This window comes from Vipera ursinii (assembly GCF_947247035.1).
Source record: "Vipera ursinii genome assembly, chromosome: 1".
Lineage (NCBI taxonomy): Eukaryota > Metazoa > Chordata > Lepidosauria > Squamata > Viperidae > Vipera > Vipera ursinii.
In genome coordinates this window covers 135769300-135781681 of record NC_139512.1, presented here as the reverse complement: position 1 = coordinate 135781681, position 12382 = coordinate 135769300, and the positions used below count along the sequence as shown (strand labels likewise).

At 37.0% G+C, this 12382-nt stretch overlaps 1 protein-coding gene across 5 annotated transcripts in view; it reads right to left on the bottom strand.

The window, feature by feature from the left end:
• Positions 1-12382, bottom strand: part of MGAT5 (alpha-1,6-mannosylglycoprotein 6-beta-N-acetylglucosaminyltransferase) — a 150624-nt gene that overhangs the window by 45282 nt on the left and 92960 nt on the right. For all 5 annotated transcript variants that reach the window (XM_083369345.1, XM_083369347.1, XM_083369346.1 and 2 more), the window contains exons 4-5: positions 4001-4077; positions 3099-3188 (exon numbers count right to left, since the gene is read on the bottom strand). In XM_083369345.1, coding sequence (XP_083225471.1) covers positions 3099-3188; positions 4001-4077 — 167 coding nt within the window. The remainder of the gene's footprint in view (positions 1-3098; positions 3189-4000; positions 4078-12382) is intronic.

Sequence of the window (12382 nt, the reverse complement as noted above, 5' to 3'; positions counted from 1 at the left end):
TGCTCTCTGGGAAGCAGCTACAGTACCTAGGACTCCTGACTATATTTCAACACAAGCTCACACTGACTTTTTAAAAAATAAATAAATGTGAGGCCATTTACTACTTTCAAAAGACCCTAAGGTTTGCTTGAAATACTCTTTGCTCCTTCTCCTTTTCTGCTGTAAGTAGAACTTTGGTGTTGTGTAGAACTAACAGCAAATTCGTTATGTACGACCTGGGACAAACTGAAGCGTTAACTATGTCCTGTTGTAACACGCAGAGATACTAACTCGGAACAAATGAGCGTACACCACTATTCAAAACAGAGGTGGTCGGTCAACCCAGTGTCTGCAAAACACATAGGAACTTGCAAGAACTAATATGTGTCTCTGTGTGAAATTCCATAACCGTGGAAAGAGTATTGGTTTTAGCATTTCTAGGGCACAACAAATAGAATGCTGCTGAGCTTCTATTAGTATGTAATTGGAAAAGCCACACAGAAGCATTCTGTGCTATGCTCAGGAATGAGGCAGCCAAAGCTAGTTGGCTGCTGCTTCAGGCTGAGCGATTATTTTAATTGCTGTGATTCTATGGAGGTTTTAGGTTTAGAGGCAATACAGATAGTCAGTTAGTTAGTCAATCAATCAATCAATCAGCATAGAGCTGGTAGGGACCTTGGAGGTCTTCTAGTCCAACCCTGTGCTCAAGCAAGAGACCCAGACCATTTCAGACAAGTGGCTGTCCAGTCTTTTCTTCAAAACCTTCAGTGATGAAGCACTTCTGAAGGCAAGTTGTTCCACTGGTTAATTGTCCTCACCGTTACGAAGTTTCTCCTTAATTCCAAGTTGCTTCTCTCCTTGATTAGCTTTCATCCATTGTTTCTTGTCTTGCCTTCTGATGCTTTGGAAAATAGGTTGACCCCCTCTACTTTGTGGCAGCCCCTCAACTATTGGAATACTGCTATCATGTCACCCCTAGTCCTCCTTTTCTCTAGACTGGCCATACCCAATTCCTGCAACCGTCCTTCATATGTTTTTGTCTCTAGGCCCTTAAATCATCTTAGTTGCTCTTTCTTTGCACTTTTCCCAAAGTCTCAACATCGTTTTTGTACTGTAGTGACCAAAACTGGACGTAGTGTTCCAGGTGTGGTCTTACTAAGGATTTATAAAGCGGTACTAATACTTCACCTGATTTTGATTCTAGCCTCTGTTTAATACAACCAAGGATTGTATTAGCTTTTTTGGCGGCGGCTGCACACTGTAAGTCCTCTACTTACAACAACAGTTGAGCTCAAAATTTCTATTACTAAGTGAAAACAGTTGTTAAATGAGTTTTGCCCCATTTCATAACCTTTCTTGCCACAGTTGTTAAGTGAATTACTGCAGTTGTTAAGTTAGTAACACAACTGTTAAGTGAATCTGGCTTCCCTGCTGATTTTGATTGTCGGGAGGTCACAAAAGGTGTTGAAGTGACCCCAGGACACTGCAGCCACCATAAATACACGCCAGTTGCCAAGTGCCAAAAATTTTGATCTTGTCATCATGGGGATGCTGCCAAGGTCGTGTAAAAAGTGGGCATAAGTCACTTTTTTCAGTGCCATTGTAACTTTGAACAACCACTAAATGGATGGTTGTATGTCTTAAGCTATCTTAATAGTTTCCTACCTTATTTAGATGACAGGACCACTGCTGCATGATGAAAGCTTCACCAAGCATGATGAGCGTTCAAAAATAAGTGCTTAAGTGTACTCTCAGGACTTTTTACTGTTTTTGCCTTCTTTTCTATTAGTGATTGTCTCCCATAAGTTGTTCTGGGATCAAACTGATTTTATTAGGTCTATGCTGTCTATAGTCGACAGTGCCACAGACAGAATGATATAGTTGCAGTTACTGGAATAAGTTAAGAGATAAGAGAGAACTGATCTAATCCCCAAGAGATTTAAAACAAGCCTATGTGAATTCCGAGTTATTTGAGGGAAAAGTATAAGAGAAATAATAAGAAAGCAATATAATACAAGGAGGAAGAATGATCTGAAACAAATTAAAGTAGTTTAATAGGCCAATGTATCTACTGCAAGGACGGAAGTAAAAAAAATTCATAGGCAGGAGCCATAAATATTACAGTAACAATTATAACATTAACTCTGGCTCTTTTATTATCAATTATTGTTACTGTGCACATATACTCTAAGTCAATAATTAACAAAAGCAATAATAACTGCATTTATTTTTATTCAATACAGTATACTTGAATTAAATTGGCCATTGGTCAAAATGCAATAGGAAGGAAGGAACTGTATTGACTCTGGAACTATAGTTGACCGTATTTCAGAAGACAACTACCAACAAAAGCAGCCTTTGACCAGAGAAAGTTTGGTCATGCAGGTAGTCCTCAATTTATGACTGTAATGGACCCTGCATCAGTAAAGAAACTACACTGAAGTAATTTCTCGTGTTGTTCTTGGTTCCTTGGGTTTGGCAGCTAGTTGCAAAGTGCCCAAAATTCTGTCACATGATTGTTCCCCTGCTCAATGGTTGGAACTTCAGAACAAAGTCGTAAGTACCTCCGGGGAGGTCCATTGTAACTATGAATGGTCACTAAGTGACTGGTCATAAGTTGAGGACTACTTGTATTCCACTTGGCACTTTCAGCTGGCTAAGACAGCTGTAGCAGACAAAGGAAGGTGGCTGTTTTATGATGCTGCAAAAATAAAGGGGCCACATTGGAAAAAAAAGTGAGCCTTCATTAAAGCAAAGCATTTCCTCAAAGACTGGCAGAGTTCTGTCTGGCAGTAAACACAGTTTATAGGGGTGCAAATATTGACAAGTTATAATTAGTTGAAAAGAGAAGATGTCATTTTCCTCTGGGAAAGAAATTTGCATGGCAAACTGAAAACTTTCAGTACTTTCATGCTATTAAATTAATAAGGCTTAGAGTCATTTTCATAGGAATATTTTCTTGCAGTATAAGCAATAAAAACCCTTTTCTACTTTAAAGACTAGCAATTTTTTATATTCCAAGTTTTTACACAGTACAATCAGTTTATCAGATGCAAAAGTTATCAGAGACAAAAGTTCACCATATCTTAATGTATTGGTTGAAATAAAAATTTACCGACCTCACTGAGGTAAATAAAGAATGAGCATGTAGACCCGTCAACACCGTAACTTGCATAACAAGGATCAGATCTCCACATATCTTTCATCCACTAAAAAGGAAAGAACAAATAATAATAACAATGCATATACCTTCAAACAACAGGTTACGGTTCTTATGAACCTAGGATACAATTCTAACTACACAGTTTAACCAAGTTTCAGGTGGCTGCTCCCACAGCATTTTGAATCAACAAGGTCAATGCAAGCTTCAATTATAAGGATAATTCATATAATTTGTAGGAATTTTACTACTGGTCAAAACTATTTCCCTATTTCTACAATCACCGAGACCATGATCATTATCCATCTATGTAGCATGAAGTTTACATTTTTATATGGAGTTTTCATCCCACCAGATTTGTATTGGTAAATGAGACTGGGAACTTATTAGATTTTTATGTATGTATGTATGTATGTATGTATGTATGTATGTATGTATGTATGTATGTAATCTATCTATCTATCTATCTATCTATCTATCTATCTATCTATCTATCTATCTATTTATCTATCTGTCTATCTATCTTTTATATATCAAAATTCTTAACCACCCGTCTCCCACGTAGAGAAGCTCTTTTTATCCTTGCCCTTCATATATAACTGCAACCTGCAACATATTACTACTCAACATCTTCATAGAGAGTTCTGCAGCATTATTTTTGACATCTGGATCAATAACTTATGAATTAGTGGATACTTTGCTTCAGTCACCATGCTCATATAATCTAACCTATTGCTAAGAGAAAATTATTTTTTTCCCACCCGTCTTTTGATCAATTAACAGATTGCCAGATGAAATGGGATCATTAAAACATAGGAGAATGAATACATCCAGAAAAATGGTGTAATAGATGAGGCTTACTTTTATTTTGCCCTCACAGTGAGGAAAACCATCCATAGGAGGCAATTCACACTGTTCCTGGGCTCCATTAATGAGATCTGAAGAAGAAAAATTAACACAATGTAATACATAATATTAAACACATGAGAATAGATTAGCATTTTTTTCCACCTCAACTGACTGTGAGGATGAATCATCACTGTGATACTAATCGAATTCTAAAAATGCAGCACTGTCTTCTTCCTCATCTCTCTGCTGGGAAATTGGAAAAGGGCCACGAAACCAGGGAATAATAAATGGAATGTGCATCAAATGTGCTCAGACATGAGAGGTTATTAAGAATTAATGGAAATAATTGTTCATCATTTATAATTAAGCACAACTAACTTTTTAACCAGAAATGCAATTAACCTATTCGTTAAACTAAAGTACAGCTATCATTCAATTAGCTAATGGAAGTCAAAGGTCTGGATGACAATTTTAATAAGAAATTTAGATAAAGGCTCAAAACCCATTAAAATTAAAATGAGATTTCCCAACAGATATATCCATTTAAAAAAGTACTTTATTACATATGTAAAAACAGACAGAAATGGATATTAGTAAGAACCATAGGATCCAAAACCTTCTCTCATTTTGTTATTCAACTCAGATGAGATTCCAAAATTCTGGCAACCCGTTGGACATATTGAAGATTCCCAGCCTAACAATTTTCGATAGCAACTTTCATGTTATGACAACTTTAACCAGAATAACTAAGGAATTCAAGGTTGCCATGACAACAAACAAGACAGTAAACCAAGATATACTTTGTGCCACTCTTGTACTGGTATTGACTGGGCAGAAATTTTATAGTGAGGTAATGAGAAGCTGACCCCACTGTCACAGTCAGACCACTTTATTTAGCTCATCTGGATAAACAGTTCTTTTTTTCCCTAGCCTGACAATGAGAAAAAATCTATTATAATGATTTATCACTAGACATTGATATAATCTGATGCGCCCCCAAGGGCTTTAGGCAAGTTTTTAGCGGTTATATTTGTTACACATGACAAAGCTCAATCCCTATCATATGGATTCTATTAATTTGTATGATATGGAAATGAGTTCGGAGTAGGCATGATTAGCTTATAGCCATGTATCCTTCTGCTTAGCAGGAATGCTTGATAAATCATGTAACACCAGGAACTAGGTGGTCTGAACTGAGACAGAAAATGTGATGCAAACAATAGCTAAAGCAGGCAGATAAGACTATTTCAATCCTTGTGTAGCAATAACTACGGTAAAGAAGCAATAATCCGCTGCACCAAACTCTATTCTTAAAATACTTTTTTCAGCAGAACGTTTCTCTGTAGCCCTGTAATATCTAATTTTGGTTTGCTCTATTAATAGTAGCTCTGTTGACAGTTACTGAAGTGTGAAAACTCTCGTCAACCCAAATATTTGGAATCACCTTTTCAAGGTCTTAAATATATAATTATATAAACATATATATAATATATATAAATTTATATAAATATAAATAAATATTTAAATATACCATGGGGTTGGGAAGATGAGAGAAGATAGCTGTGGAAGTAAATAAAAAAAGTGTTAACTCATGTTTCCTTTTAATAAAAAAGCTTATTTTTATAATGAAACACTCTTTAAATGGAATTTATATACATGCAACTTGCTTGGTGTTTCTACTATCTTGAACTTGCAACAGGAACAAGATGACAATACACAAATTGAAGACTTCCTGACGGAGCAGGTCCAGATCTCGGGAGGCCTCGTAAAGTCATAGCTATTGCCAGATAGGGAGGTGGAAACCATACCAGTCTTATCTCCTGCATCCATTCCTGGAGGAGATGCCTGAAATAGCCCATGCCTGACTTTGCAGGGTTATTTGGAGGTAGGTGCAAAATGCAGCAGCCAGCTCTGTGAAGAGCTTCTATTTCAATGCAATGTTAACGCATTGCTTCAGACAGGAAGGCGGTGCAGAGAGTGGTGAAGATGGCTGAAAAGATCTTTGGCAGTTCCCTCCCTCCCATCCAATACATAGCAGAGAAGTGTTGCTTGATCAGGGTCCGTAAGATTGTCTGGGACACTACACGTCCTCTTTATGGCCTGTTTTCATGTGCTACCTTCTGAGAGGAGGCTTTGTGGTATCCGAAGCACAACATCCAGATTCAGCCATTCATTCCCTACAGTATTAAAACTTGTGAATTCTCAAACTTCCTCCTTCTGTTATATATTCAAGATGGACAGTGTTTAATATTTATTTGCTATGTGTATGAAGGGGTGTGGGTCTATACATATGTTGTATATAGGATGTCCATGTATGCGTGTCACGTATGTGTTCACTTTGAGAGCGGGCAAATAAATTTCATTTTTGATGTGTGCTGTTGTGCCCACAGTAAAAAAAAACGACAATAAAGGTTATCTTATCTTATCTTATCTTATCACAGTATGATTCAAAGTACAGGTAGTCCTCGACTTAGGATGACAATTGAAGTCCAAAATTTCTGTTGCTATTAAAACATGTGTTAAGTGAGTTACAACAGGTCGTTTTACGACCTTTCTTGCCACAGCTGTTAAGTGAACCACTGCAGTTGTTAATTTACTAACACATTTGTTAAGTGAATCTGGCTTCCCCATTGACTCTGCTTGTCAGAAAGCTGCAAAAGATGATCACATGACCCTGGGGACAACTGCAACAGTCATAAAGATGAACCAGTTGCCAAGAGTCTGAATTTTGTTCATGGGAATGCTGCAATGCTCGTAAGTATGGAAAACAGTCATCTCACTTTTTTCACCACCATTTTAACTTCAATAAAAAATGAACTGTTGGAAGCCGAGAACTACCTGTACGGGGTTTTGACCTATAAATGTTTACAGGGTTTGGTGCCCAGGTACTTGCAGGATTATTTCCTTTAAGTAGTACCCGTCCACCTGTTCTGGACATCCTGTGTAGGACATCAAGGGCTACCTTTGCAGGGAATTTTTAAAGATTGAAGCCAATGTTTCTCAGTTATGGCTCCAACCCTTTGGAACAACCTTTCCATAGAAAGCCATATAGCAACCTATCTCCAAATATCCTGGTACTGTGAAAAAAAACTGTTCAAAAGATTATTTTAACAGTTAAAATAACTGTTGGTTGATTATGTCCAATAGTACATTTTTAATCATACACCGCTTTTATTTGATGGTTGTGTGGTTGTTTTACTATATAGTATTAAAAACACCGTGAGTCCTCACTGAATGTAGTAATATAAAAGCAGAATAAATAAAAGCAAGAAGGTAACACGCTTGTGTTAAGTTCAAGTGTAACTTATTTACTTATGTCAAAGCTCAAGTGGCTGACATAAATGGATTACTTCATAACGGAAGAATTATGATATCTGGATATACCAAACTGGTATAGTATTTCTGGCAACTGCTACATCAGTATATCTGATATCCAGGTTATAGAAGACAAATCTATGGATGCTAAAGGCCTTGGAACTATAGGGATAGCAGGAAGAGAAAGCAGACCTTGGTAGTAGCCATGATAACTGCCAAGACTATCAGAGTAATTAAGACAATCCCCTTTAAGCCTGTGCCTAATTAACTTAATCTGGACAGCTAACATTTTAGAAAACACGGGAAACCTATATATAATTACTAATTTGGCTGAGCTCTATGCCTGTCACTTAGTAGATGATCTGTAAATAATTCAACAAGAAGTCTGAAGCAGACTCATTTTTCTGTCACGGAAGAAAGTAAGTGTAAAGTCTCTTTATAATTATCACCAAGGTTTTTTTTTAAGGACAGAAATCTCTCTCTTTTTTCACTCAACACACCCTTACTTTCTATACAGTTTAAAGAGCACAAGAACTTATGCAAAAAAATTCAACAAAACAATGATTATTTTTCATATATCTTGACAGAGACAGGCTTAATTTGTCCACTTCATCCCACCTTCTTTGTTCCCTTAATAAGTTAAATATATCACAATCATCTATTTTCCCCACCATCCTCCCAAGATGCATAGTTTGAAATGATGTGTTCATCTCAAGAAAAAGGAAAAAAAATCAGAAAACCTTACAAATAATGAACTCACATGGAGCACAACATATCAGAAACAGACTGTTTAGGTTATTCTATTCAGATCTTTATTCCACAATCAAGATCTGAATAAAATCAGCAACTGGGCCTCTGACACTTCCTTTCCTGCTATGCCTATGCTGTGATGCAACTGTTAAAGAAGTGAGTGAGTTCGAGTTAAGCTTGTCATTAATTCTTAGCTGAACGTGTTCCACAATACCCTGTGGAAAAATTGTTGGGAATGCAATGTATTTTATCTTGCATTCCTATATCCTATCTATCCTATCCTATCCTATCCTATCCTATCCTATCCTATCCTATCCTATCCTATCCTATCCTACCTACCTACCTACCTATCTATCATCTATCTATCTATCTAATCTTACACAAAACCACATAAGAATGTTTAATCTTTATTTAACCATTTTAAAAATCTAGATATCTGAATGCCTTTAGAAATATATGACTCCAAGATCCACGCAGAATCTCATTACACATTGTGATAAATTGGGTTGTCCACTGACCCCAACTTCAGGCTCCAAATAATTCCCTCCCAGATTGCTGCACAGTTCTAGTAGAAGGCCAGAAAAGTTCATTAAATACACCACACTTAAATGTCATCATTTTAAGAAAATGAAATGTATCATAACTAACACAACATAGCGATTTTATTTATAAAGAAAAATTAGGCATAATTTCCCTCTTAATTAAACCTGAATTACAACAGCACCCAATTGCAAGATGCAGCACAAATCTGAATCAAACCATGCTCCTTTTTTACTTTGTGGCAACCAGGAAAATAATGAGCAAACTGACTGACAAGTAAAAAACAAACAGAAATCAAGAAACCAAGGGAAAAAAAGATTGTTGAGACATGGTAAATAGGACAGAGGCCATAACAATTATACTTTGCTACACAGAAGAACGAACCATGTTTCTAAAGAAAAATCAAAAATCAATATCCTTTAATGCAGGGGTCTTCAAACTTAGCCCTTTTATGACTCGTGGACTTCAACTCCCAGAATTCCTCAGTCCACAAGTCATAAAAGGGCCAAGTTTGAAGACCACTGCTTTAATGCAATTAACATTATTTCCATTCATAATTTTTAAAACAATTACTCCTTAAGAGTTTCCTCTTTTTTCTTCCAAACTGGTTTTCTGCCACAAGCTGGGAGAAACAATAAGATTTCCCTTTTCCCCATTTCCTACAGTGCCTCTCTGGCCATCCACTTCTAGCACAAGTTGATAAATTATCCAGATTCTCTTTGGACTGACGTATACCATTTCTAAACTTTCAAGAAAATAAACCTTAAAAAAACCACCAGGCAGAGGGAAATCACAAATGTCAATTCCTTTCTCTGTGTTGCAAATCTTCAAAAACTCTTAGAAATATAACGACAACTCTCCTCCTTTCCCTGGTGTAGCCCAGGTGTGGATAAGCCCTGCCAAAGCAGAAAAGATAAATAGGATACTATCCTCTTTACTGTTTCAGCTTGTCTCCACATGTCAAAGCATAAAATAAAGTCCCATTAAAGTCACTGAGTTCCCTATTTCCTGAATTCTTTTTAGTATTTAGTATTTAGCACCCATGATTTCTGAAGGCAAGCTCTTCCACTGGTTAATTGTCCTCACTCTCAGGAAGTTTCTCCTTAATTCCAGGTTGCTTCTCTCCTTCACTAGTTTCCAACCATTGTTTCTCATCCTTCCCTCTGGTGCTCTGGTGAACAACGTGACCCCCTCTTCCTTGTGGCAGCCTCTCAGATACTGGAATACTACTATCATGTCTCCCCTATTTCTTCTTTTCTTTAGACTAGCCAAACCCAGGTCCTGCAGCCATTCTTTATATCTTCTGTTAGAACTTGAATGGGGTACACAGTCACATATGATATCCCTATCTTCACCCATTGAGAAGCAAGTACTGAAAATAAATAATGTGCTCGGGGAAAGGTAATATTCTCAAAATGAACCGTCAAATTAAGTTTGCCCCAACTTTTTAGTATTCTTTAGGCCAGGGGTAGGCAACCTCGGCTCTTTTATGACTCATGGACTTCAACTCCCAGAATTCCGGAGTCAGCTGACTCAGGAATTCTGGGAGTTGAAGTCCATGAGTCATAAAAGAGCCGAGGTTGCCTACCCCTGCTTTAGGCTGTTCCATTATGATGCCGCACATTTTAGGGATTCCTACCTGTGTAGAAATTAGCTCTGTCCACCAGCAGCTTCTCCTCCTAAGCTTTGCTAAGCTTCTAAGTAGAGCTTCTTATTCATTGGATTTATGATTTGGTCCCAGGAGGTGTGATGGCTCAGTGGTTAAAGACTCTTTAAGTTTATCAGCTGGAAAACTGACAGCCCGGTCCCGAGAGCTGTGCAACGGGGAGAACCCCCATTACTTCCCTCAGCTCCTGCCTACCTAATAGTTTCAAAAGCATGCAAATCCAAGTAGATAAATAGGTAACAGTTTGGTGGGAAGGTAACAGTATTCCATGTGCCTTTGGCGCATAGTCATGCTGGCCACATGACCACGGAAAATGTCATTGGACAGGTGGCTCCATCAGCCAAGAAACAGAGATGAGCACAGACAGAATTGGACAAGGGAAATCTTCACCCAATATTCACCAAATGTGCATGAGATATGGGAATATGATTGATCTTGAGGACTGTCATTCTGGCCTGATTCCATTACAGATAACAGGAGTGATTAGAAGAGTGGAGGGGAAAAAATGACATGCAAGGAAGGAGCGTATCTTACCACATGTCACACATGCTGGGAAGGAAAAAACAAATAAAGAAGGGAATGACAGTGTGACATAGTGATTCAAATGTTGGACTGTAACAAGAGACAGACAGTTTTAAGTGCTCACCCAATCATGAAACTCATGAGTCACACTAGGACTAGGATACTCCCTGTCTCATAGGCCAACCTACAAAGTTGTTGGGAGAATAAAATGTATTTCCCCACTGCATTTATATCCTACATGAAAGGCAGGATATAAATTTAATAATCATACAGCTGTAACAGCTGTCAGGATGTAACTAGGGAGAGATAGCCCCGAGGAAATACAATGCAAAACTGAAAATGCTGCTCATTCTTTACGCCCTTATTACTTTTTAAAACAATATTACAGCTGCCAGGTTTACATTACATTGGAAGGCATTTCATAATATAGTTTCATCTTTTGGCTTGAGAAGTTCTGAACAACTTTTGCCTAAAAAGAAGCATCTGTCACTTACATAGGATAGATAAACACTATGGAACAACACCAAAAAAGGAAACAAATGCTTGTATTTCAGAATGTACAATGAAAATGACTGAAATATTTTAGTTGAAAATTCAACTTCCAACAAGCACTACAAGTCTTTACTTAAGAGACATTATTATGCCTTAAACCAAAGATAAATATTTGACTTGCAAGTCTCTCAAAGCAAAACACTTATAAAGCATATGTTTTGAATTTAAGCCCAAGAACTAATAGACTACAAATTAGCAGGTATGGAAAAAAAAATCTTTACATTGGCTTAATTCCAAACCTGTAGATAAGAATTGCTCACAACTTGCTTATAAAATGCTTACAATTTGTATATTACCTGTATTGGCCATTCAAACATAAACTGAAGCAAGGAAGCATGTCCTTTAACAAACTATCATTTACTGCTTTACAGTATTTTGTTGTTATGTAATATGGATATGAGGTATTTCCCCTTAATGTCTCTTCATTTTAAGAAGAAAATATTTAGTCCAGGACTCATTTTCATATACTATATCAATATCCAAGATGGTAAAGATAGGTGAAACATATAGACAGATTTAACCATAGTTTCAATTGAGAAAATATGAGTATCCTAGACCAAGCCAAGACCAAAAATGCCAGGGAATTTCTAGAAGCCCAGCACTCTGACAAATAAGCCATCAATAGACATATAGACATTAACAACATCCACAGACTACACAAAAGAGACAATCATCCAGCCCAAAAAAGAACAAAAGAACCCCACTCCTTACTAGCACTGATGATGTTACCGTATTTTCCGGCGTATAAGACGACTGGGCGTATAAGACGACCCTCTACATTTCCTGTTAAATTATAGGGTTTGGGCTATACTCGCCGTATAAGACTACCCCTCTTCCAATGCACACCAAATCAAATCAGATTTGATTTTAATATGGTAATTTTAATTCAAATGCTTATGACATGCAGGTGCTTAGTAGGAAAACTGTCACTTATAAACATAAGGCTGTTTGTCATCAAACATGTAAACATAAAACAGTGCAAGTGGATTAAATAATAATAATAATAATAATAATAATAATAATAATAATAATAATAATAATAATAATAA